Source organism: Peromyscus maniculatus, chromosome 1 (genome assembly GCF_049852395.1).
Source record: "Peromyscus maniculatus bairdii isolate BWxNUB_F1_BW_parent chromosome 1, HU_Pman_BW_mat_3.1, whole genome shotgun sequence".
In the NCBI taxonomy this organism is placed as follows: Eukaryota; Metazoa; Chordata; class Mammalia; order Rodentia; family Cricetidae; genus Peromyscus; species Peromyscus maniculatus.
In genome coordinates this window covers 85764181-85791382 of record NC_134852.1, presented here as the reverse complement: position 1 = coordinate 85791382, position 27202 = coordinate 85764181, and the positions used below count along the sequence as shown (strand labels likewise).

Sequence of the window (27202 nt, the reverse complement as noted above, 5' to 3'; positions counted from 1 at the left end):
TGAGTGCTGTCCTCTGGCTTTGACCCTGTGTTGTGAGGAGGCGCATGCCACACTAAACACTGAAGTGTCGGCCCCGACATTTTCCAGGGTCCATGTTTCTATGAATAGTTGGAAATGTCAGAGTTTAATGGTATAGTGATGATAAAGCCACACAGAAGCAGTGACAGGTAGCTGGGCCTCCTCAGAGCCTTGTAGACTTCCCTGAGTCGTGAACCCAGGCACAGACTGGAAGAGAACGAGGAAGGTGTAAGCTAGGTGAAGAGCCCTGTCTGCTGAGGCAGTGGCCCCAGAGGGATTTTTATCAGGACAGGAGTTCCTGGGATGCCCAGGAGGGCTACTGGAGCACAAGTAGTCCTTCCTTCTCCAACACAGAAGGGATTTCAGAATAAGAAGTCCCTGGCTTGTCTGGACACTAGAGAACCATTCTCCCAAGGGTGTCCCTCACCTTTTATTGACCCTCAAGACACCACCATGTCTCCCAATTCCAGCCATCTTCCCCAGCTCGGTACCGTGATCCATGTCGTTCCCTCTGCCTAGGACCCTTGCCGTACATTCTGTGCACTCATATTCTGTCCAGCGGTCTTTGCTCACCTCACCCACCCACATGTGGACGAGGCCTCCTGTCCATCTTGCTTTCTTCATAAGCATAACGGAAGCTCTTCACATTGTACCTACTCTCCTGGGCTTTCCACTTCAGCCCCTCATCTGGTCCTCATCTTACAGGCAGGGAAACAAAGGCCCAGAGCATCAGAAGGCCACATAGCTAGGGCAGGGTAGCATGGCTGGAATGTCAGGGTAATAACCCTGGTTCCCAACAACCCCAACAGGCCGAGTTTACCCACCTATTCCAGTGTACCAACTAAAGAGACATGAAATGTGGCTGGAGATGTAGCTCTCTAGAGTGCTTGCATAGCATGCACAAGGCCCTGGGTTTGATCTGCAGCACTGCATAAAAACCGGCTTGTTGGTACATGTCTGTACTGTCAGCACTTGGTGGGTGGAGGCAGAAGAATTAGAAGTTCGAGATCATCCTCGACCACAGGACCACACAGTGAGTTCAAGGCCAGCCATGGGTAGAAGGTGGAGTGCGGCAGGGATTGTATAAAGTAGAGAAATAAGTATTTAATCAGTACGCATTGGGAGTGGCTGGAGAGATGGCCCAGAGGTTAAGAGCACTGACTGCTCTTCCAGTGGTCCTGAGTTCCATTCCCAGCAACCACATGGTGGCTCACAACCATCTGTACTGAGATATAGTGTCCTCTTCTGGCCTGCAGGCATACCTAACACTGTATACATAATAAATATGCATTGGGGAGATGAGCAGTGACCCCAAATTCTTCTGAAGAGCCAGTCCTTTTGACCAGAAGCCGAGTCCAAGTATATTACAGTTGGACTGGCAAGAGCCTTAGAGTTTAGACTGCGGCCTTCAGCTACTTCTCATTCCTGCCATTTTCCTTCCAGTTCTGGGCCATGTGTTTACTTCCCTGGACCAGATGCACAATAGGTGCTCATTATCAGTTTGATACATAAGTCCCTCTTCATCCTTCCCCTTCCTGGGCATCATGCCTCATGCATCTGACTTTAAGAAAGAAGTGAGTAATGGAGAGAAAGGGATGAAAGGGATGAGCGTCACATGTAAAGGTGGCATCTTTGGGGGGCAGTGAGGACTTAAGGACATGACAGGCTCTGAAGCCATGCTCAGTGCTGGAGCCCGCACTTCTGAGGTAGGTTTGTGTAACTATCTTAAAATCCTCTCCAACCAAAGCTATGTTGCTTTCTCTGTTACCAAAACCAGAGCCCCCTGGGGTCAGCACTTTCCAAACACAGCCCTGGGCTATGAATTCCCAGAAAGAACCTGAAACAAAGAAACTATTTGTCTAGATGGTGGCCAGAGTATGGGCTGGGGTCAGAGACCAGTTTCTGAAGGCAAACCAGCGAAGACCTGACCATGGTCCTAGCTTTATCTCTGACTTTCTGCTGGTGCTGGCTGGTTGCTGAACTCTCCAGAAATCCTGATGGCTTGGGGGTGGGGGGTAGCCTTAACTCACCATTGGGAGCCAGAGATTGAGGGATGCTCTTTGCAGATAGGCCCAAAGGGTTGGAGACAGAAGACTAATGTCAGCAATTTTACATTCACCATGCTGGGCAGCCCAGGCAGCCCTGTTCTGGATTTCCCCCTCCAGCTCTGCATATCAGCTGGCATATTTATTTGGAAGCAGAGTAAGCAGAAATTTTCAAAGGGAAGCAGTTTACAAAAGATGAGAAGAATGTAAGTTGGAATAAATGTCTCATCTGGCAGTGGGACCTAGCCCCTGGTGTAGGGGGAACTTTAACATCTTGTGAGCTGGCAGAAGGGAACTTGGCCTTCCTCTAGCATCTTAAAGAGAGGACAGATCTGTCCCTTACTGAAGCCAGAATGCCACCCACTCCCAAGGAGTCAGAACCTGAACCCCAAACCTATGCCATCTCCAGTATTATGGGGAGATGTTTGTTTTCTCTGCCCAGTCACCTTTGGTGGCCTCCTTGTTGAAGCTTCCAGAACTTCTAGGGCCTGGGCTAGGGCTGTAAACTTCCACCCAGACTCCGGGATGTCTGCCTGGCACACATGAAGTTAGTAGACTGTGGCCACTAACTGTGGAAACAGAGTAAGCATGCACCAGTTTTGTGCCACCTGTGGAGCAAGGCCTCTGATGCTTCTTACGTCACTCGGACTCAAAACGTTGTCTTCTTGCAGCCTGCAAAGCATTATGGGATCAGTCCTTCTGCCAGTTTATTTATTTATTTTTATTTTTGGGGGTTTTGAGACAGCATCTCATTGTGTGGCCTACAGTGGCCAGGAATATAGCTTACATTAGCCTTGAACGCCCGCCCAGTGATCTTTCTGTCTCAGTCTCCCAGTCGCTAGGGTTACAGGTGTGAGCCATCACCATGCCCAGCTTCCCTTGCCTTTCTGACCTCGTTTCCTGCTGGGCCCTGGTTGTTTTCTTACTGTAGCCTTAGTGATGTCTGGCATTCCTCTTATACGTAAAGCATATTCTTATCTCAGGACCTTTGCACCTGATATTCCTGTCCCTTGAGTGATCTTAACCCCAGTGTCCTTCTGGCCTTTCTTTGCTTGGCTAAGATATAATTTTATCAGGCAGATCTTGTTGACCATACATAAGAGAGGTGGGAGGAAGGAAAGAAGGAAGGAAGGGAGGGAGGGACAGAGAAAGGAAGGAAGGAAGGAAGGAAGGAAGGAAGGAAGGAAGGAAGGAAGGAAAGAAGGAAAGAAGGAAAGAAGGAAAGAAGGAAAGAAGGAAAGAAGGAAAGAAGGAAAGAAGGAAAGAAGGAAAGAAGGAAGAAAAAAATAAATTCTGTATCTGAACTAAGAAGCCCTGGGTTTGAATTTGAGTCCTTCTGGCTCCTGCTGGGTAGGGCTGGGGTCTTAGCTTTCTGTCAGAGCCCTCCTTTCTTCACTTGGACTGTGAAGAGCCATGCCTCACCCGGATGCTTGGTATTTTCTAATTCTTTTGGAATCATTCATTTCAGACAGAGAATAGCTTCCTTTGGGGCAGCCTCACTAAGATGTAATTTGCGTACTGTAACTTGAACCCATGTAGTACATATAGTTCTTCAATGGCATCATGCGGCTGTTGGCACAACCCAGTTTGAAAACATTCCAGCATCTTCCTATGAGAAATCCCACACGCATTATCCAGTATTCCCCATGATCCCCTATCCACCGAGTCCCTGGCAACAAGTTTCCTTTGCACTGAAAGACCCCCGGCTGAGATCTTTCTCCGGGAGAGACCCCAAACCCAAGGAACACACCGAAACCACAGATCAGATGCAAAAGCAAGAGGGTTTATTTAGACCAGGTACCTGGGGCGAAGTCTCTTGGAGGACTTGCGCACCTTCTTAGGGCAAGGGGGACTTTTTATGGGATCCCAGGGGCAGAGGCGCGGTTACAGAAGCGAGAAGCATAGTTACAGGGTCCCTATTGGTTGTTTCAAAGAAGGCCAGGGTGAACTTGGGGTCGCATGTGTGTGGCTGATTTGGCCTTGTCCAGGCCAGCTGCTTATTCTTCAAGGCCAGGGGCCCGCCATAAAATATCAACTGTCTTACTCCCAAGGCTGCTGACCACAGTTATCTTTTTTAAGGCTGGCCATAGCTATCTCTGTCAAGGCCGGGTAGCTGGCTATGGCTGTGAACTCCTGTTTTTCTGATTCCTGCAGAATGGCGTTTCTTAGGCTAAGTTATGGGGGGGAGCATTTCATTGGCCCAAAGCCCCATGTCCTCATAATGGAGCGGGGGTCTTTCATTCCCCCATTTTCTTTTGTACCAAATGAAATCTTTCATTTTAGGATGGAGAATAAGGGGTTAACTCTATCTCTGACTGTCTGAGCCTCTGATATTGCTGGGTTAGGATCAAAGCCTGGGCAACAGAAACCTTATCCTTGATGAATTGCACCAATCTGTTGAGGATGTATGACCCAAACAATAAAATGAGCAGGAGGACGATTAGGGGGCCCATAATGGTGGAGACAAGGGTCGTAAACCATGGTGACCTTTGGAACTATCTTTTAAATCTTTTCTGTTGAGCATGGCTACTTGGAGCTGTCTGAATTGGCCGGTCTCTATAAGGGCTGCAGTCTTGTATCTACCCCAGCAGCTATTCCGCCCATGGTAATTTTTTTTCAGTAACAGGGCCAGCGTCAGGGAAACAGGCTCTCTGGTGATGCCCCTCCCAATGTCAGGAGGACTATTAGGGGGATCAAGGGGACCCCCGGGTGAGTTTTATCTTTAGTGGGTTTGGAGAGCGTTGAACTAGATGTCTCGGTGCCCTCAGCTTCGTCGGGTTCCTTGGCAGCCTTTACATGCGACGTGTGGACCCAAGCCGCTGTCCCGTCAACCTCGGCTCTAGGTTCCTAGATTGATGGCGTCGGACCCAGACAGAGTCCCCAATCTTGAATGGGTGAGGCACCACCGGGCGGTTCAGTTGTTCCCGGCAGGCAGGGGTTTTCACACCGTCTTTTGCATCAGTTGGAGGGCTAGTGGCAAAAGAGGAGATATCAGAGTAAAGGAAATTTACAATTGGTGGGGGAGCCCCATACATGATCTCGAACGGGGTTAGGCCATGAGGCCCAGGAGTGTTCCGGGCTCGGTAAAGGGCTAGGGGGAGTAGGAGCACCCAATCTCTAGTGCCAGTTGCAAGCGTTAATTTGGTTAAAGTCTCCTTAATGGTTTTATTTGTACGTTTTACCTGTCCTGAGCTCTGGGGGCTGAATGCACAATGAAGTTTCCAATCGATCCCCAGTAGCCTGGCCACCTCCTGACTTACCTGGGAGACGAAGGCGGGCCCATTGTCTGACCCCAATATCTGGGGTATTTCATACCTGGGAAAGATGTCATCTAGGAGTTTTTTTTGGTTACCACGTTAGCTGTCCATCTATGATGTAAGCTTGTCGCTCGGGGCTCCATTTCGCCCCCATTTTCTTTTGTTAGTTCCTGGTCCTCCGGGCTTCCGCCATCCGGAGGGCCTGGGTCAGCGCGATCAGCTCTGCCTTTTGGGCCGATGTTCCAGGTGGCAGTGGTGAGGTCCAAACTATCTCCGATTCGGTGGTGACGGCTGCTCCGGCCCTCCGTTCTTCTTCTTGGAGGAAGCTGCTCCCATCCGTGTACCAGGCAGCAGGGTTGCGGGGTTGAGGGAGACAGCTGGTCTGCACACCACTCGATCTGGGGGCTGCTGGACCAGAGCTTCCACCGCATGGGAGGATAACACAGTTAATGGCTGTCCCAAAGTCAGTTTCCCTGCATCCTTGAGCAAAACAGCAATAGCGGCTTCCCCACGCAGACAGGGGGGCTGGCCATCCTGCAGCTACCGGGCTTTTATGGCCCCAATCTCTGTACCAGCATTCCTTTTGCAAAGCCTGAGTTCTCGTCCACGAACAGTTCAAAGGGCTAGGACTTGTAGGGGGGTCCCTTTGGGTCCTGTCCAGATGCCAGCTGAACCTTTTTCTCGGTGGTCCTTTGATACCTCCTGTTACCTGTGGCCCCCTGGACCAAAGCTGTGCGGTCACTGAGAGAGCTTCCGGTATGGGTCAGGACTGAATGTTGAGCCCCGGTGTCCACTAGGAAGGTCACTGGCTGCCCCCCCATCTTGAGAGTTAGCCTGGGCTGGGGGGGGGGCGCTCCTGGCCCTGACCTTCTCAATCTTCCAGATTGAGGACCCTTGACTTAGGTCTCCGAGACCCTTGAGGCTTTTTTTTGATCAGTCACGAGCCTAATGTCCTCCCTGTTTACAGTAAGCACTTTGTCTTTGTCAAGCAGTGTCCTTTTTTTTTTGATCTCTCGTCCTAACTTTCTAACTCCCTCTCTGACCTGTCCCTGAGACATTACAGTGGCCAGGACTTTTTTGTTTGTTTTTCCTCTCCCTCCATGTCTCTCTAAGTCTTTTTTTTTTAAAAACGCGCTGCCGGCGTCTCTTTCTGGTAACCTGAGCCCAATAGGTAGGGGGTTAGAGCCCCTGGAGACCCGCTAAGAGCAACTGGCCATAGAGATGTAGGCGTTCTCTACCTTCGCTGCTTTGTCCCGCCTTCCTTTGTCCCGCCTTCCTCGTAGGCGACCAGCAATTGGGGAGGAAGCAGGAACTCATCCTCCGCTGTTTGGGGGCCGCTGCAGGAGCCGCCGGTCCCTCCGGCGCTGTCGGGGGGGTTGTAACACTCGGGGCGGGGTGACTCGGCGTCCATGGGTGACGCCGCCCCCTAGTCACCTTTTTCATATTGGGCCGGAGCCGGTCGTGGCACATCGCTGCGGGTCGCCGGCCAGGGGGCGGTCCCTCGCCGACCCCATCCCCGGCCCCGCCTGCGTGCCCCTGCTACATCCCATGTCCGCCTGCGCCGCCGCTGCCGACTGCGCCGCTCGGCCGCCCTCCGCGCTATCCACCGCCCCTCCGAGCGAGCGGCTGTGGGGCGTTGCCGGGACCGAGGCCGCCTGCGCCGCCGCAGGCTCCCCGCCACCCGGGTCCGGCTGGTCGCCGGCCCCGCCCCTGGCCCCGCCTGTGCCGCCGCGGGCCTCCGCCGCCCGGGTCCGGCCAGCCGCGCCGGGGGCCGCCGCGCTCCATGGCGGCTGGTCGCCGGCCCCGCCCCTGGTCTGCACCAGCTCTAAGTCGGCTGTTAGGCGCCACGCGGAAAACCACGGCCCGGCGGGGCGGACTCCTCCGCCCGCACGGGAGACATGGACAGCCGGGGAGAGCGGGGAGTGAGGGGAGCCCCCCCCAGCGCCGCCCCGGACCCCCGCGACCGCACCGCGGCCGCGCGGACGGGAGGAGGCGCGGGGAGCTCCGGCACCCGCCGCCGCCACCGCCATCACCGCTGACGGCCTGCGGGGACTGGGCAGGGGGCGTCCCGGCGCCCTAGCTTCCCGGCGGCCCCGCCTGCGCGTCGGCGCCATAACCTGCTGCCACCTGCGCACCCGCCTGCGCGTTCTCTTCTCCCGCACCCGCTTGCAAGCCTGCCCGCGCGCCCGCCTGCGCCGGAGCAGCGGCCTGCGGGGAGAGGAAAAGACTTGCTGGTGTGGGGTTAGGGAGGAACAGGGAGTGGGAGGGATCCGCCGATCTGGCTTCCTCGGCCCCGGGATTCGGCGAGCGCTGCTGCCGCCGGGGGGGCAGAGGGGAAGAGAAACGGCTTAACCCATGGGGGAGGTTCTGTTGTCAGGAGTCTCTACATGGCAATGTATGGGACCTGGTCCGGGTGGCCATGGGGACTGGAAGCAAAAACTTTTTTTTTTTCCACCTGTGAAATAAGACTGAGGTTAAAGGTTCCCTGATGAGGCCATCTTATATCTATTTTTTTTTTTTTTCTTTATTACGACTCCTTCGTTGTTGGCTCGTGTCTTTACGTCTGACCAGTGTTTAAGCATGAGGCTCAAGGGGGTGGTGACAGTCTGTCCTATGGCTGTTTCTAGGAGGAGAACGGTTAAACAGAAAACAAAAAACGACAGACCAATATAAATAAGACTAACACTCGCTGCGCGGCTTCGGTTCCAAACCGAAAGCAAAACCAGAAAAACCGTGCCCCCAGAGGGGTCTTTAAACCGTGCCCCCGGAGGGGTCTTCAGATGAACCGTGGAACGTCTTCCAGGTTCCCAGATTCCCCTAGGACGTCTCCCAGGGTTCAGTGGCGAAGTCCAGACCCGTCGGTCCCCCCTTTCAGATCCACTGACACAGACAGATTATCAGACGCAGGCGCGGAGACAAACAAACAACATTTAACACTCAGACAAACAGACAACCCTCAGACTGGACAGGGATGACATAAATCAAGGCCGGCCGGCTTACCTCCTGATGGTGGGTCGGTGGTCCCAGGGAGGGGTCTCAATCCCCGTACGGGCCACCAAATGAAAGACCCCCGGCTGAGATCTTTCTCCGGGAGAGACCCCAAACCCAAGGAACACACCGAAACCACAGATCAGATGCAAAAGCAAGAGGGTTTATTTAGACCAGGTACCTGGGGCGAAGTCTCTTGGAGGACTTGCGCACCTTCTTAGGGCAAGGGGGACTTTTTATGGGATCCCAGGGGCAGAGGCGCGGTTACAGAAGCGAGAAGCATAGTTACAGGGTCCCTATTGGTTGTTTCAAAGAAGGCCAGGGTGAACTTGGGGTCGCATGTGTGTGGCTGATTTGGCCTTGTCCAGGCCAGCTGCTTATTCTTCAAGGCCAGGGGCCCGCCATAAAATATCAACTGTCTTACTCCCAAGGCTGCTGACCACAGTTATCTTTTTTAAGGCTGGCCATAGCTATCTCTGTCAAGGCCGGGTAGCTGGCTATGGCTGTGAACTCCTGTTTTTCTGATTCCTGCAGAATGGCGTTTCTTAGGCTAAGTTATGGGGGGGAGCATTTCATTGGCCCAAAGCCCCATGTCCTCATAATGGAGCGGGGGTCTTTCAGCACCTTTAAAGCTTGGCTTAACATTGGAATTCCATATGTGTGGTACTATACAATATACTGCTGCTCATGACGACCTCTTTCCCTTGCCGTAGTGCTTTGAAGGTTCGTCCAGGTTATAATATATCTGTACTTCATTCTTTTCTCTGATCAAATAATACACCATTGTATGGATACACCACACTTTGTTTACCCATTCATCTGTTAATTATTGGCACTTGGGCTGCTTCTACTCTTTTGAAAATTATATTTTATTTTTAACTTTCTCTCTCTCTCTCTCTCTCTCTCTCTCTCTCTCTCTCTCTCTGTGTGTGTGTGTGTGTGTGTGTGTGTGCGCGCGCGCGCGCACACGCGCGCGCAGGGGCAGGGTATGTGCATGTGTGAGTACCCACAGTCAAGAAGAGGGTGTCAGATACCCTGGAACTGGAACTCTAGGTGTTTGTGAGCTGTCTGGTAAGGGTGCCAGGAACAAAACATGGGTCCTGTAGACAAGAATCAGAAGGCGCTCTTAGCTGCTGCTGTCTCTCTCCCCAGCCCTGTTACACTTTAAAAAAATAAAGATGTTTTCATAAATGATTGGAGAATTCCATACAATGTATTTTGATCATATTCATCTCCCTCCTGTACCTCCTCCTTGATCCTCCCCCCTTCCTACCCACCCAGCTTCATTGTCTGTCTATCTACCTATCTACCCCCCCTCACTCTCTCCCTCCTCCATCTCAGCCATTCCAGTTTGTGCTGTCCAACTGCTCCTGGGGATAGTATCTACCCTGGTGTGTGGATGGTATGGCAGGTGTCACACCATTGTAGAAAACTGATTCTCCCTCTCCCAGCAACCATCAAGTGCCACCAGTTCCTCAAGTAGGGGTGGGTCTTGAGGACTCCATCTCCTCCTCCATGCTGGTATTTTGTCTGGTGTGTGCATACTGTCACAGTCACTGTAAGTCCATATGTGTGTCTGGAAAATGGGTTCCATCATTCTCCACCTCTGGCTCGCACAGTCTCTGCTTGCCCTTTAAGAATGGTCCCTGAGCCTGGAAGGGAGGGATGCAGTCTGGACGGCCCCTTTAGATCTGAGTGCTCCACAGTAGCTTCCGCTCTGCACATGGACCATTTGTGGATCTCTGTGTTTACTGCCATGGTGTTGTGAGGAAAGTTCGTGTGCTCTGGTGTGGAATAAGGAAATCTTTCATTGGACATGTGCAGGCTGGTTTGCTGAGTACAGGTCACACCTGTGTCGGGCCCCAGATACCCCAGGAGTTGTGAACTGGGTCAAGCAAGCATCTTTAGAATGCTGTAGTCCCCAGCCCAGCAGATGCCCTTCTAAATAGGCCTGCTTTCCCTCTCTTCATCTGGCCGCCACATCACCCCTCCCCATCTCTTGCCTAGCTGCTCCTCTGTCTGTCCCCAGCTGTCCTACATGCAGCCAGATGGCATCCCTTTACCTGTTCTCATGGGTGGTCTTCTTACTTTCCTCACAGAGTGCAGCTTGCCATTTTTCTGTGAGAGCCCTTGGCTGTCAGCAGACTCATCTGAAATAAGCGATCTTCACATTTTCAGTTTTGTCTCAGGCTGGCGGTTTCTTCCTTTCTTTCTTTTTCCTAATTGTATTAATTGTGACTCCAGTAGAATACACAAAGCATTTTTAGAATATTAATTAAGCCTTGACGGCCAGAGGAGATGTGATAGCAAAGTGGCCTGGAAACTGTCTGCCAAGTTCTCCTGTTTGAACTTCACAGGGTTTTCCTAAAGAAAGGCTTGATTTCTCTGATCTGCATGGAAGTATCTATCTACTGAGAGGAGAGAGGACTGTGGCGATGTAGGACCCTACCCCAGGACCTTTGTTCTTATTCTCTCCCACCTCCTAGGTCTCTGCTCCTCTGCCCTCCCACCAGAGAGACCTTCCCCAAGCTCCCTTTCCCCACCTACCGATTGCCCTTTCTCTTGGTCCCTTTCCTTGGCTTTCTTTCCTTTCCTAGCCCTTACCTTGACTGCTCATGCTGTATGTTTGTTTGGTTTTGTCAGAAAGCTAGTCCCATGAGCACACAATGCCGTAATTACATGTTTGAAGTTTAAAGCGTTTCTCAGCATATAGAACAGGATAGTAACTGCCTATGGGGTGAGTGCCTGGGGTGAAGGGAGTCTAATTCTCACAGCACAGGGAAGAATGCAGGCTGGAGATAAACTTGACCATTACTTGGGTCACAAGGGAGATCATAGCTGGGCTAAGAGCTACTCTTAGCCCTTCTGGGTCCCGCTGTGGCCCTCGGTCTCCCAGGCTTACAGGGCTCCAGCTCAGCGGGGAGTCTGGATATTCCCAAAAGACTCCAGAGTACAGCGGGACGTGACATGTGAAGTTGCAACCCGTGACCCCAGAGTGGAAATTTTAAGGGCTGTGGAGCAAGGATTTCCTGTGGTGCAAAAAGGAAAACAGGAAGCGTGGAAAACTGCCCCAAAGCTGTGGAGGACTCTTGGTAGGCACATCAAGGAGGGAGGGAGGGAGGCAGGGAGGCAGGGAGGCAGGGAGGCAGGGAGGCAGGGAGGCACATGTGGTGGAAACGGCTTGGGGGAGATCAGAGACCTGGGACAGATGCCGAGTAACATGTGATGAGTCCCTCTCAGGCTAGTCTATGTCCTCCTCACCCAACAATATACCCAGGGGGTCCTGGAGTAAGGGACTCACACTGAGGGAGGACTGCCCTGATGGAAGAAGCCATGGACAGCGAGAACAACACCCTGGCTAACCCGGGTCACATGTGGGGTGTGCAGAGGGGCTTTAACACAGTGGCTATTAACGATGGGCAAGGGACTCTGCGTGTCTGCCATGTGTCAAAGAAAGTTCAGGCAAAGGGAAGGTATGGCGGTTCCAGGAAACTCTTCGGAGATAACAAGCTTACCCGGACCATTCCATCTGTCACGTGAGCTCAGGGTCGTCATCTGTACTCCAAAAGTAGGGAGAGTGGTCCTGTCATTTGTAAAGGGTTGTTTTGGGTCCGTTTCAGGAAGAACGTTTAGTCGTGTCTCATACTCTCTCCTCTTTTTAGTGTATGGGTGCTGGCAGCTGCTGTAACAAGCAAGCCCTCACACACCTAGTTGCTAGAATGTGTATTTTGTGCTCCGGTGAAGTCCGGAGTAGGTTTGGCTAATGCGCGGACTGTCCTCCTCCAGCGGTGGCACTTGCCTCCTTGGAGTTGCCGCTGTCAATAGGAGATTACTTTTAAGGCCCCCGTGTTCACTTGCATCAGGATATGGGAAGAAAGTGGCGTGGGAAGTCACGTGAGCCAGGCCCCACAGTGGCACCGGTTACTGCCTCCTGCATCTCGGCAGCCGGAGCTCCATCCTGTGGCCAAACCTGGAATTGTAGGCGAAGTACGTTAAGTCGTGAGTTCCGAAAGCAGCAGTATCAAGCTCCGCGGCCAGCCAGCCCTTGTCTGTCCCAGTGAGTCAGTGTTAGTGTACCGTGCCCAGAGTTTCTTAGGAACTTCAGAGCGTTTCTTAGAAATTCTTTCCTCTGATTCCCAAGTTGCAGGTGGAGACATGGAAAGCAAGAAATGCTAGTAACTTGCCTCAGGCATGGGGTGGAGTTAGGGGCCAGTGCCAGCCTAGAATCCAGCATGCTCAGGCTCATCCCATTCCTGACTCTGTACTCGCTCTTCACGAGGAATGTTGTGTGCCCAGGAGCGGGGTGACTAGATGCTCTTCTGTGTGTCAGTGTCTTGCCAGCGCTGGGGAAGATCATGGCTACTGTGGTGGAGGGCACACTGGAGCCGTGTGTCCTCAGTGGCAGCAGGCTGGTTGGGCAGAGAGGGTTGAGCAGGTTACCATGTGGGTGGTGGAGTCTTCAGCGCTTTGGGAAGAGCTGTACATTACAATCCAATGCCCCAAAGCCAGTCTGCAGCTTCTCAGGGAGCCCTTGATGGGGGACACAGATCCCTGGAGGATGGGATGGCTGATGGGTGCACTGAAGGACTTTTAGACCCTGCCAGGGCCTCACGAATGCACTCTCAGGTGATTTAACAGTCTCATGTGGGACTCCAAGGCCTTTGCACCTCAGGGTCTTTAACACCATCCTTTACCTGCTGCTCACTTTGTACTGCAGGATCCAGGCTCCCTTCTCCACTTAACTTGGTTTTTTTTTTTCTTTTGCTCTGTTGCTGACCTTAACATTGCTGATCCTGGCCAGCTTCTTGTGTGCAGTGGGAGTTGGCAGTCTTGGCCTTGGGGAGGCCCTGCTAGAGAAGCACAGAGACAAGACATGTGATTTCCCTGCAGGAACATACAAATTGTGGCAAGTGAGCAGGGTGTGGGGGCCAGTGCTTATGAGTGACCAGGGCACATCTCTAAATTCCTCCTCTAGAGGCAGTGGGAAGGAAGGCACTCTAGCCATTTGGGATCATCTAGTCCTGGGTGGCTCTGTTCCAGCCCCTACTCTAGTTGATGCAGGGAGGGAAACTATCATCGAAGTCCCAGGGGGAGATTTTGTGAAGCCTGCTTGTTCTGGGTCATCTTCTGCAGCCCTGTTTAGAGCCTGTGCATTTCATCCTGCTTGGTTCATCCAGTGAGTCACCCCGAAGGCATCGGAGCCTCGTCACTTTGGCAGCCGCGGGGCATTTGTGCCTGGCTAATTATGGGCAGCTCTGATCCGAAGCAACAAGGTTGGAGTTGAGATAGGGTTGAAAAATGACCCAGACACAGGCGGAGGTTTGGACTGGCAGCCCTGCCTGCACGGTGGCTGCACCCGTGCCTGGGATGAGGTCAGGGCATGTTTGCTTCGTGACAGATTGGGGACACTGAGAAAAGAGGAGTTCAGGCTTTGTACTGGCCAGTCTAGTCCTGATGCCTAAGCAGATAGAAGTTCCTAGCCAGGGAAGCCAGGAGCCGGGCAGCCCGGAGTTTAAGCTGAAGAGAATTGTAACGCCTTGTATTCGGGTTTGCGTTAATGTGTCTCCAAGGAGCATCACACTGCAGCTTCACCATGCGCCTGGGGAAGAAAATCTCCAAGAGCTTGGTCAAGATTTGCAGTTCTAGGGACTTGAGGAAATGACTCAGTAGGTAAAGCCCTTTCCCAGAGCCCATATAAAGACAAATGAGGCAACATGTCTGCAATCCCAGCACTTCTACAGTGAGGTGGCAGGCAGAAAGAGGAGAATCCGCAGCTAGCCAGGAGTGCACAGCAGCAAACAGCGAAAGACCCTGTTTCTCAAATAGCATGGAAGACAGGAGCTGACTTCCGAGCTTGTTGTCTGGTCTCTACATGGGCACCCTAGAACAAGTGTGCACCCCACACACACAAAGAGCTTTGAAAACTTGCATTTCTGAGCAATTCTGAATGTAACCCCGTCAGCATACATTGTCCAGCACCCTAATTCTGTAGGCTCAGGTTTGCCTTGCATCATTAGGTGGTAATACGCTTTATAAAGGCTACTCCTAAGAGCATTAAATTGAATGGAGCCCAGGGGAGTAGTAACAGTCTCTGGTCCCATTTAACGTAGTGTATAAGAATGTCCTAGCTCTGGAAGGCATCCATGCCTGGGCGTGGGTGACATTTGGTAAACCGAACAGGTGGCACTATGCATTTCAAGAAATGGTTTCCTCCCGAGGCAGAATGATGAGCTGAAAATTGGTGAACTGTAAGTACCAGTCACTTCTGTGTGCCACTTCGGCTGCAATGCCACATTCTACACATTCTTCCTGACTTCTCGCTTCCAAAAGCCTTGCACACACAGCCCCCTTTGCACATCAAGGGAGCTGGGATATAAGTTGTGTTTTTGGACTCAGCTTTTAAATAACTTTATAAAGAGTATTAAAACTGTCTTTGTAAATGATCTGAACGTAGTGACCTCTGATCTCTAAGTGCCTTTATCTGTAGGGCTGGTATTTTGTGGGGCTGGAGAGATGGCTTAGCAGTTAAGAGCTTATTTTGATCTTACAGAAAACTTGAGTTTGGTTCCCAGCACCTACATCAAGTGGCTCGAAACTGCCTATGAGTTCAGCTCCAGAGAATCCAGTGCCCTCTTTTGGACACTGCAGACACACACACACACACACACACACACACACACACACACACACACACACACTTTAAAAATAATTTTGGAAGTATCTATAAATCATTATATGGTAGGAATTTGCGTCCAAATAAAGCCAGGAAGTTCTTGCTCTGATATTTATTTTAAATCTAATAAAAATTCCAAGCAACAAAGAAGTTTTCAGCAATCTGAGTATATTACAGCAAAATAAGGCGGCAGAGAGTGTAGTAGCTAGTTTAATTGCTCTGCACAGAACTGAACGGTGCTCTGGGTTAATCCAGGGAGTACAGACAGCCCCCACTTCATATGTGATTTGAGACAGAATATGCACTCCAGTGTGGCCTTTTTCTTTGGATGACGTATGTCACATCCTCCCCTGCCCCCTTTCCAAGTCCACAGAATCTGATTTGGGGATGTGACCTAGAAGCACCGTCTCATGCTGCAGACAGATAGCATTTGACATACAGTGATAATCTACGCGAAGGCTGGGGAGATAGCCCAGGATATAAAGTGCTTGCGTTGCAGGCACAAGGACTTGAGTTTGAACTCAAGAACCCAAGTTACAAATCTGGGTGTGGTGGCATGCACTTGTAATCCCAGGGAGGCAGCATTATCAAAGCCCTGGGGCTCCCTGCTACTTCATGAGCACCAGGCCAATGGGAGACCTTGTCTCAAGGACACGGTGGCTTCTGAGGCACAACACCAAGGTTGTCCTCTGGCTTCCACATACATAGTATGTAAGTGCACCTGCATGCACATACCACTTGCACACATCAACATACTCACACCCATAGCCTCTCTATGAATGAATCACATTTATTAAGGATAGCCCCACAGCAAACAAGTTGAACCCATTTTACAGATGGATAGATTATTTGGTCCTGGCTCTGTTATATTTTCCTAGATCCTGGTGCCTATTGTCTTGTATCTCATATTGAGACACACCCTTATATATCAAATATCGAAAGCAAGGTTTAGGACTGGGTTGTCATCAGCCAGCCTACTATCTGGGGTTCTAGAACATAGTAGCAGGTTGAAGACTTCAGTCATTTCTCTAGCCATCTGTCAGATCTCACTGGTATGAGGCTTTCTTCCTGCCTCATTCAGTGTTGAGAGTTCTATGACTACAGCCTCTGACAGAGACATGAAGAGGAGGGCTCCTCTACCCTTCTCCCCTGCCTCTCCACAAAGTTGCAAGGTGGCTTGGAATATCTGCATCTTTCCATCCTCACTGGCTTATTTGTTCAGATGCTTTGAGCAGTTTCTCCCGTCCTGTCTAATCACTGTATGAAGTACATAGGCCAGCACTGCCTGCCCATCCAAGTGCAGTGCCCAGCTCAGCACTCACTGCCTGTCCATCCAAGTGCAGTGCCCGGCTCAGCACTCACTGCCTGTCCATCCAAGTGCAGTGCCCGGCTCAGCACTCACTGCCTGTCCATCCAAGTGCAGTGCCCGGCTCAGCACTCACTGCCTGTCCATCCAAGTGCAGTGCCCGGCTCAGCACTCACTGCCTGGCCATCCAAGTGCAGTGCCCGGCTCAGCACTCACTGCCTGTCCATCCAAGTGCAGTGCCCGGCTCAGCACTCACTGCCTGGCCATCCAAGTGCAGTGCCCGGCTCAGCACTCACTGCCTGGCCATCCAAGTGCAGTTCAGTTCACGGCTCATTTCTTAGAGGAAATAACCCCCACAGAGGAGACAGTTTGCCTGGATTTGAGCACAGAATCAGAGACCAGGAGGGCTGACTTCGCTGTATTACCTTCCTTTTCAGGCTGCAAAGAGCAGCAAGGCAGAGGAGATAGCTTATCTGGCCTGTTCACCGGGTTCTTTCTAGCTTGGCAAGTTTTCTCTCAGGAAGAATCTGTTGAGCTCTGCAGGGATGATTATAAGTTTTCTTGATTTTCTGGACATCTTTTCATTTGGCCCAGAGAGGTTGTGATCAGCACATTGCCTCTGGCTGATCAGCACTCACTGCCTGTCCATCGAAGTGCAGTGCCCAGCTCAGCACTCACTGCCTGTCCATCTAGGTAAGAAGACTAGGGCTCTGCAAACCACCATAATGAATAATAGCATCACATCAAGTCTAGATGCTACAGAGGGAAGTTTGGCCACCAACAGGGAGTATGAAGAACCTGGGGGTAGAGATGGATGGAGATGGGTGGGCCCTAGCTTTCAGTCCTAGCAGCGCCAATCTCTTCTCCTCTAGGACACATGGTCCACAGGCAGACACAAAAGCTCAGCGTTTACACATGTGCAAACACTATCACACCTATTAAGTATCCCTGGGTCCTGACCAGAGGCACCAAATGAACTGTGGTCACCCATAGGGCAGCCTTGTTTACTTGGGCCTGTGTGCTTGGTGCATAGTATGACTTATGCATAGAATCTTCTTTCTCGTTCTTCCTCCAAGAGGATCTGGCAAACCCCTTATGTTCCATGTAGAGCCAGCCATAGGGTTTTGTCTTCTAGGAAGCCTCTTCCACGCCACCTCATGTATACACAGGGCTCGTACCCAGTGCCACTCTGCTTGCAGCAGCCTCACACTTTATGCTCAGCTCCATGCTTAGGGTGTTGCATCAGTGGTCCATGCCTCTGTCCCCCCACTTCCCTGAATGGTAAACCTTATCTTGTCATTGCCCATGAATGACCTGCACAGAAAAGTGCCAGGAGATATCTGAGGAATAGATGAGGGAGTGAGTGTATCCCTTTGGGACCGAGCCTGATCTACACACTAAGAACTCATTGTTTTCGTGGAGTAAACTGTTGGTCTTTTTAATACTGTCACTGTTTTTCTATCAAGCACGTTACCCAGATCTACATTTATCTTCAGTGTTCCATCTCAGCACTTCCTGTTCTGATGGAGGTGCCCCATGGGGCAACTGGCAGCTTGTAGACTCCCTGTTTCCTTATCTCCAAGAGAAGTCTTCATTCCCCCATGAGAGACTAAGCTACACCCATGGTCTCCTGGTGGTGGAGACTAAGATCTAGACTGAGTTTGGGGACCTGAACAAGGCCAGCTCTTTGAGCTGCTGGCTAGGAGAAAATTGAAACTCAGTGCACTGGTTGGGTAGAATGCTTAACTTCCTAGTTAGTTTCTTCATGTATTAAAATTTTCTAGTGTGACATTTGACCAAAGATGCTTAGCACTTAGTTACCCTTCACCTAAAAACTGAAAATCAAAAGACTTGTATGTATATGTACATGCATTTGTGTATGTATGTATGTGGGTGTGCAGGCTTGTGTGTGTGAGTGTATGCATGTGTTTATGTGTGCATGCATCTATGTGTATGCATGTGCATGCATGTGTGTATGAATTTATGTGTGTGCATACATGTGTGTATATGGTTTGCTCACTTAGAAAACCTTTTAACTCCACAATGGTAAAAGAAAAAAAAACTAGTTACACTGGACTTGTGTGTTTATTTATCAACTGGATTGACCACTTCTCAGTCTCCTAAACAATGCCTTTTAAATGATTCCCACAGGAAATTGGGGGTCTGTCATGTCCACCATGTGTTTTGACTTTAGGACCTAACATTGAGTATATGGCTCCACTGGGTAAAGACACTGGTCTCCAAAGTTGGGTTGGGAGACAATTAGAATTTCCATTTCTTGTTGTCCTTCTCATTCTTCATAACCCTATGGCTGTTTTTATAATGTTCACAGACTCCAGAGCAGCTTGGAAAAAAGCTGCTTGGAATGTGACCTGAGCAAGGCCTTTGTGGAGCATGACAAAGAGCAGTAGGTGCCTTCACAGTGGTCCTGAGGACTGTCCTCGCTGTCTGTCCCTGAGCCTTGTGTTACAGGGCCTAACTGCAGACCCTGCTTGTAACATGGCAAGAACTGTGATGAGACCCTCACCTAGGAAACTGGCCCTGAGCCTGGAGCCTGGGCCTCATCACCAGCTAGAGCTGAAGCAAAATTCCCAGAGTGCCAGAGAGATGGAAGGGGCTGATGGGGTGCATAGGGCCCAGGTTCTTCTCCTTCCCTACACTCCACATTCAAGCAGAGGTGATGTGAAATCTGAAGTCTGTAGTGAGTATCTCCTGAGCCTGAGGGAACTAAAACAGGATGGGAATCCTCAGGGAATTATTATCCACAAGGACCTCGGTAGGCAAGGCAAGAAGCCCTTTCCTTCTCTCTTCATTTGAAGATGGCTCTTTTCCCCCATTAATTCTCTAGCTTCTTCTGGGGTAAAACAGATTTTGAGGGAAGAACTGACCTTTTAAGTGTCTAAGTTAGACAGTCGCCATCTTGGATAGATGGAGGCCATGTGGACACAAAAATTCCCTCCTGGAATCCAGCAGCCTTCCCATCTGGAAGAATGGCCAGAATTTCTATACCGCCTGGCTTGAGATGGTTTTTAGCAGGAGTACTAGGGTATTATCTCCCCAGAAATTTATACCCAACCACCAGGGGGAGAGAGAGAGAAAGAGAGAGAGAGAGAGAGAGAGAGAGAGAGAGAGAGAGAGAGAGAGAGGGAGAGAGAGAGAAAGATGGAGAGAGAGGAGGGAGGGAAGGAGGGATAGAGAGAGGAGGGAGGAAGAAGAAGAAGAGGAGGAGGAGGAGGAGGAGGAGGAGGAGGAATCCTTTATATAGCTATAAGCATAGGCACGTACACTCTACCCTCACTACTCACAGAGTCCGTACCTACAGATTCGCCCATGAACTGTAATGCAGATGATGGGGTGGTGGATTTTTTGAGCTGCTTTTCTATTGTTCGTGTTCCCAGCTGAGGTCACATAAGGCAACATTCTGTCTTCCCACTGCAGCATGTTATAAACACATGTCCTTTCTGTGGTCTATTTAATGTCTCGTTTGCCCATTAGTGGCTGTTCGTGAGTGATTTTGCTATTTAACATGGCCCTCAAGCATTGTGCCAAAATGCTGTGTGTTGTGTCCGGGCACAAAACAGTATGTGATGTACCTTGTGGGGGAAGTCTACATGTCAGAGAACACTGTGGACCTGAATCCAATGCCAGGGAGCCAGCATTGTCTGTTAAGTGAAGTGTTTAAATGGAAGTGTGCATATGGCCAGGTTCTTTATTGACAGATGTCACAAGATACTCATGAGCAAAGCTTGGAGGAATGTGGCTGGCATTTCCTCCAAAGAACAGTGGTCCAGCATTTGCCAGCTCAGGGTTTGTGATGACTTTACAGACCATGACCTCCTCAGAGGATGAGAACTCACAAAGCGATGAAGGAGCAAGTTTTCAGTAGTTGAGAGCACTTGGCTGAAATCATATCATGTGGAAAGGTGGTCGGCACTTAGTGTGTGTTTTTTACAAAGGCTGCTGTGCCACATTGGAGGGAGACTGGGAGCTTAGAGTTCCACTGCCAACCAGGTATTATGGTGTGGATGTTTGCTTCCTTTCATATTCTTACACTGAAATCCTAACCCCTAAGGGGAGCGGGGTTCAGAAGGGCCTTCAAAAGGTGACTTGGCCCTGTGGGTGAAACCCTTAGGAATGGGATTAGTGCCCTTATAAAAGATAGTCTGGTGTGGAGGGAACTGCCTTGCCCCTTCTACAAGGACAGAGCAAATGGCCTACATCAGACACTGAGTCTGCCAGTGTTTTGACCTTGGAATTCCCAGCTCCAAGACCATGAGAAGTAAAACTGTATTGCTAAGCCACCCCAGGTGTGGTGATTTGCTAGAGCAGCTGAACAGACTCAGATACACATCAGAGAAGTCCTCCTTGTCTGATCTTGGAAAAGGTGTGGCCTGGGCAGCCTGATCCAATGCAGAAGCCCAAGCATGTCCTCTCAGGCTCCCAGTCTGGTTCCTGCTCCTGGTGCTTCCTGGGCCCTTGAGGTTCCACTGTGGATAGATAAAGGGCAGTGGACCAGTGTGCTGGGTAGGGCTGAGGCAGGATGCTAATCCCTCTGCTTTCTTCCTCTCCTGGGAGAGAATGCCGTGGGTCTCCAGGCATAGAGAGATTACTCAAACTGTGAGCAGGCACACAGCTAATAGGAGATAGAATATAGATTCAGGCATGTGTTAACAAAAAAGGCAATTTTCTTTAGTTATTGACCGTTGGGTATATTTATTGATATTCTTGTTGCTATGACAAAATCCCTCACAAAAGCAACTGAAGGTAGAAAGGGTTTATTTTGGCTCACACATGGAGGGTACGGTCTGTTGTAGTGAGAAGGCGTGGCAGCAGGAACTCAGGGCAGCTAGTCAGTCAGGAAGCAGAGGGGTGAACGATGGTGCTCCACTCGATGCTCCTTTTCGTTCGGGACCTCAGGCCGTGGGATAGTGCTGCCCCCATAGACTCGGTTTCCCCATCAATTAACCCCACCCTGTCAGGCATACTCAGAGGACTCTCTCCTAGGTCTAGATCCTGCCAAGTTGGTAGCAAATGCCAACCATCACATTGAAAAAAAAATCAAATAGCAGAAATGGGGGGTTTTCCCTAAGTGTCTAAAGCCGTGAGTGGTTCTTAACCTTCCTAATGCTGTGACCCTTTAAAGCAGTTCGTCATGTTGTGGTGACCCCCCCCAAACATAAAATTATTTTTTTACTACCTCATAACTGAAATTTTGTAACTGTTGTGAATCATAATGTAAATATCTGATATGCAGGGTATCTGATATGCGACCTCCCAAATGGGGGGGGGAGCGAGACCCACATGTTGAGAACCACTGGTCTAAGGTAGTGATGACACCCAGGATGAGGAAGCTGTGAGTTAGGCACAGTCCTCCTTGAGACAGTGTCTAGCCAAGTAACTTTGTACCTCAGAGGACATTTGGTGAGGTTGGGCTGCTTGTTACAGTGTGGTTGGAAGGTGGGGGCATTGCTACTGGAATCTGATGATTTAGAGATCAGGAGTGGGACTTACTGTCCAAGTGTACAGGACACAGAGAGTCATTAGGCCCATGGCATCAGGAAGGCTGGAACTGAGACTCCTGATTAAGGTAGAAGTGACTTCTTGAAGGAAGTCTGTCTGTTGGCCCTCTGGGGTCACAGCCCAGGGTGCCTGTCGACAGGCTAAAGGACGGGTAAATGTTGGGACAGCCATGAATAACGCTTTCACTGTGGGTTCCGGTTACATTTCCTGTGCTGGAAAATTCCACAGTATATCGAGAAACTTCAGCAAAGGTGTTTCCTCTCGCCTGTCATCACTCCCGGCCTCAGGCTGACTTTCTCTTGTAACCTCTCTGTATTGAACATGATGTAGTCTGCCTGGGAGTTGAGTCCTCACAGGACAGCAGGCACAGGTCACTGGTAAATTAGCAGTGAGTGACAGCATCCCTGAGCCTGAGAGGCCAGACTGTGGCCTCAGAGCTTTCTGTGAAGACTCGCAAGACAAGGGATAGCTCGCATGGATCAGTGTGAGTTTGGGGCCTCTGCTGGGCTCCCTGATAGAGATCCCTGACCCGGACCTTTGCCTCTGGGTCTGACTCTGTCCCTGGAGCCTGAGCGTCCACCCTAGCTTCTCCATCCCTTCGCTGGGCAGTCTTAGGCAACTCCCTTCATTTCTCTGTTTTGCACATTCCCATTTGAGAAGGGAATATGTGGTTCTGCGTTCTAGATGATTAATGAGATTAAATGATTTCGTGCAAACAGTGCCTGGAACGGAGCCTGGAGCATAGTAAATACAGCCTTAGCCAGTGCTGGCCTCTGTTCCCATTTAAGTCAGTGGGGAAAAAAAAAACATAAAAGAGAATGCCCTGTTCTGAGTCTGAGATCATGGACTGGCAGCCAGCTAGGCAATTGACTGGCAGGTGTACGTGCTTCTAAATTTGTGTTCCGACGCCTTTGTAGGGGACCAGAATGGTCCACAGCCCATCTTCCACACCACCCCTCTATCACAGGCCAGCTGTGCCTCGCACATGTAGTGTCCTCTGCTCTTGGCTCCCTGAACACAAGGGCAGAGGACACAGGAAGTTGTGGTAAACAGAGAGGAGAGAGAGGGGATGCTATTTCAGGCTTAGTCTCACAGTGAGCCAGCTGTCACCACATGTACTTGAGTGTGCTCGCTATCCATTAAAGCACTTGGGTCTCCTCAAGGGCTAGATCGAGCCTAGGAGTTCAGTGGCCATCAGCTTCCATGGCATGGGTTTGGTAGCAACAAGGGCCCTTCCTGGGAAACTTCGGGAAGTGTTTGTAGGCTTCTGAGAACCAGCACGGTTCTCAGCATCGCCATCCTTACCTCTGGGGAGCCACATGGCTCCTCTTTCCTCTCTCATTGCTCGCCTTTTCCACCTCAATATCTGCTTGTCCCCCCCATGCCTCTAACCTTTGGCATCCCAGAAAAGAAAGGAGCAGCCACAAAATCGATATCTACTCCCCCTTCATTCATGCCATTTTCTAATTCTTAATATGTTCTGAAGTTGTCGAGTCTGTGGTTCCAGACAGACTGAGTCGTTTGTTACATGATTATTTTTCCATGAATATTTTTCCTAGCTTCTTCATTTTTCTATTGATTTTTAAGCTACAAATCAAAATGGTTATTTGTGTTCAGGTCTTTTGTGACATTTAGTGTGTGTGTGTGTGTGTGTGTGTGTGTGTGTGTGTGTGTGTGTGTGTGTCTGCACAAGTTCACATACATGTGTGCCAAGATGTGACTAAGGAAGTCAATGACAACCCTCAGAAGTCAGTTCTCTCCTTCCACCGTGTGGATCTCAGGATTGAACTCCAGTTATCACACTTGGCAGCAAGCACCTTTACTCATGGAACCATCTCACTGGCCCTTTGTTCTGTTCACAGTTCCAATAATGTCATTGTCCTCTGCCTATGCCTGCCTATTGGGACTTGCCTATGGTGAATTTCTTGATGTAGGCTACCAGAGAGTGGGCATATGGCTTTGAAAAGTTCCCAGTTGACACTTTTGAGTGATAAATTTTCTGGGTTCTTTAGAGTCTGGGAAAACTTTGGTGTTTCTTCATAGCTGAGTAATCAATTGCCCCTGGGGAAAACTTCTTTATCCCAGGTCATTCCTTCCTGTAATTATACAACTGTTGTCTCTTGGTGGGATGAGGCAGTGAGTATCCTCATGTCTGGGCTTCCCTGAGGGGAGGTGCCTTGTCTCCTGACCTACTTCTTTGACCTCAAGTATATCTAGGTGTGAGTGAGCATCCATCTGTCGTTGGCTCATTTTTGCAGGAAGTCGTTGTTCTGCCTGCTCTAGACTTGACTTCCCCAGCCTGGTTTTCATCCCTTCCTTCCTGCTTCCCCAGTGTCCTTAGCTTCTCTCCTGCTCTGTCACAGTAGAATGTGCCAATCAGAACCAGGCTGTGGTGGCGCACGCCTTTAATCCCAGCACTCCAGAGGCAGAGGCAGGTGGATCTCTGTGAGTTTGAGTCTAGCCTAGTGTACAGAGCTGGTGCTAGGACAGCCAAGGCTATGCAAAGAAACCCTGTCTTGAAAACTCCAAAATGAACAAATAAAAGAATGTGCCAATCAGAAACTCTTCTCTCTCTCTCTCTCTCTCTCTCTCTCTCTCTCTCTCTCTCTCTCTCTCTCTCTCTCTCTGTGTGTGTGTGTGTGTGTGTGTGTGTTTTGTTTTTTGAGACAGGTTTTCTCTGTGGAGCTCTGGCTGTCCTGGACTTCACTGTGTTGGCCAGGCTGACCTTCAGCTCACAGAGATCCTCCTGCCTCTGCCTCTCGAGTACTGGGATTAAAGGCATGCACCACCACCGGGCAGAAACTGTCTCTTACCCTGCCCATTCCCTCCCTTTACCTTTCTAGTTTGATTCATTGAGAAGCCGTCTGCTCCTCTGCTCCTGTGGCTTTGTCCATTTCCCCTCTTCCATGATGTCCTTAGTACTCTAATCCCAAAACTGAGGTTAGAAATACCTTCCTCAAAGGTCTCCTGTGAGAATTCAATGAAGGGGAGCAGGAAGCTCCTATCACCAGGTAGGTGTGCAATGCAGCCCAGCAGTCAGTGGCACCCTCTGGCTAGTGTTTTACTTGTGTTTCTACTTTATACAACTTTAATTCTTAGGGGCAGAAACCATGTTTGATTGCTTTTCTAATAACATGCCCCTTCACCTACCTCTGATATACAACAGAAGTTTTAAAATGACTGTAAAGAAATAATGGAATTAAAAATAGAGCTCAGTAGTAGATCTATGAAAGTCGAGATTCAAATTCCCTCAAACCAGCATCAATAAATTATTTTTCAAAATATTAAAAATATTTTGTTCAATCTAAAAGTTAATATGAGCATTCATACCAGTCAAAGGGTAGAAAGGGATCAGAAGTCCATTGCTGGATGGGCAGATAAACATGATGTAATGTAGCCACATCATGGCATATTATAAGCTGAACAAAAGTAATAAATTGCTGATGCGTGCTACAACATGGGTGAAGCTTAAAAACATTCTACCAAGTGAATGAAGCCAGATACAAGAGGCCACATGCTGTGTGATGCTAGTTATAGGAAGTGGCCAGAAAGGCAACTCCATAGACAGAGAAGGCAGCTTAGTGAGGTTATCAGGGCCTAGGAAAGTGGTTGTGGGAGTGGCTGACTCATAGATTTGGGGCATTCTTATTATGGATTTGAAACTCTTCACAATGGTAATGGTTGTTTGGCATCATATACATAAAAACGTCATGAGACAAATTTTATGTGTATTTTATAACAGTTAGGAAAATGAAGGAGAGGGAATTAGGACTGAGTGGGTGAAAGAAAGAGGACTGGAATCGGATCCCAAGAACCCACATCAGTACCATGTGTGTAACAGCCTGCTGCTGTAAGTCCAGCCTCAGAGGTAGAGAGCAGATCCCCAGAGCAAGTGAGACCGACTGTATTGGAAAAAATTGGGTTTGATTAAGAGACTCTGTCTTTTTGATGAGGTGAAGGGACCATCAAGGAAGGTTCCCAATATCAACCATGGGCCTCCACATATATGCACACACATGTGACTATGCACCTGCACATAAACACATACAGTGCCACACGTGTGAACATATATATCCACACATGCATGCATACCACTCCACAAATACATGTAAAGAAAGAAAAATGAGTGAATGAGCTGATGGAAATGGATGGTAGATAGTTGCATGCATGGATGGATGAGTGGATGGATGGATGGATGGATGGATGGATGGATGGATGGATGGATGGATGGATGGATGGAACTGCCTTTAGTGTTCTGTCAACTAAACATTTCCTGATCATCACCTTAATGGAGATGGGTAACAAAGTCCATCTGCATGATGGTGACCCAAACTGATAACCCCTGGCCATGTCCAGTGGTTAATTGAAAGAAGCGAAGGAGTTGTTTGACGAGATCATGGTGCGTTCTTTGTTGTAGTAACTTACAGGTGGCATCTCCTGGCAGCCCCAGAAAAAAAAGCTAGTCTTCTCAGTAAATTGGGGGTTATTAGGAAGAAAATAAATTTGGAGACTGTGCCTAAGTAACATGGAATCCTACAATCCTCCAGTAAGCAAGGGTGAGTATGTAGGTCATCTCCAATTAAGGACTTTATTTTTTTCCAATGACAGGTTAACACTGATCTTAGTGAGACAGACTGTAGCTTTTATCATGGTCACTATTGTTTCCTGGAACCTTCTGAGAGTCGAGGTACCTAGTAGCACCCGGCAAGCTCTCAATATTGATTCACACGTTGATGATCGAAACATCAATTATTGAGTTAGATACCAAGCAAGATCATTTCCAAAACAGGTGCAACTTTGTATTTCTTACTCATTTTTTCCATCACCCATTCCTGCGGAATTATTTTCAGACTTCTTGCCAGACTAGGAAACATGTCTGCCAGGAAGTCATCAGTCAAAAGTTAACCCATAAATCCATTTCCCAAGTGATTTTCCTTACCTAAAAGTAACGGTTCTGCCTACCCTGTCTTCCATTGCTCTTTATAAAGCTGGATTTTTCCTAAGCCACTAATTTTTCCACAATTCCAGTAACTTAGTTCTTTCTTTCATGAACTAAAAACTCTTTTATTCTTTCGTGCATATGGGCTGGGTGTCAATGTCTGGCACCCACGGAAGGGAAAATCTCCCTGTCGGTATGTGGGAGGCCTTTTGGAATGAAAGCCTTGGTCTCTTAGCACATGTCTCTTAAACAGAGTCTCTGGGTGTCTTGAATATCCAAAGCATCAAGTGACCTAAGCCTGTTCCCTACTGTAGAGAGGAGCAAAGGATTTGGATATCAGTGTCCACTTAGCCTCTGTTATGTATTGAAAGATCAGAGTGTGAATGCGTTACCCTTTTCTCCTTCAGCGGGAATACTTTTCCTTATTGTTCACACTAGAGAAGTTGTGTGCACCTT

General features: G+C 49.6%; 2 protein-coding genes across 7 annotated transcripts in view; one reads left to right on the top strand and one right to left on the bottom strand.

Moving 5' to 3' along the window:
* The window catches only part of Slco3a1 (solute carrier organic anion transporter family member 3A1), a 291115-nt gene that overhangs the window by 90787 nt on the left and 173126 nt on the right, over positions 1–27202 (top strand). The window lies entirely within an intron of this gene.
* On the bottom strand, positions 3826–8952 carry LOC143267406 (uncharacterized). 5 transcript variants are annotated; one of them, XR_013042479.1, is made up of 3 exons: positions 6559–8952; positions 5324–5739; positions 3826–5033 (listed from the first exon to the last, which is right to left on the bottom strand). XR_013042479.1 is itself a non-coding variant. In XM_076545181.1 (2 exons), the coding sequence occupies exon 1, from the start codon at positions 7432–7434 to the stop codon at positions 6760–6762; it is 675 nt and encodes a 224-aa protein (XP_076401296.1). In that variant the 5' UTR covers positions 7435–8952; the 3' UTR covers positions 3826–5033; positions 6755–6759. The 5 variants fall into 5 exon arrangements, 1 of the variants encoding a protein (XP_076401296.1); XR_013042480.1 differs by having other exon boundaries at positions 5379–5739; XR_013042478.1 differs by having other exon boundaries at positions 3826–5739.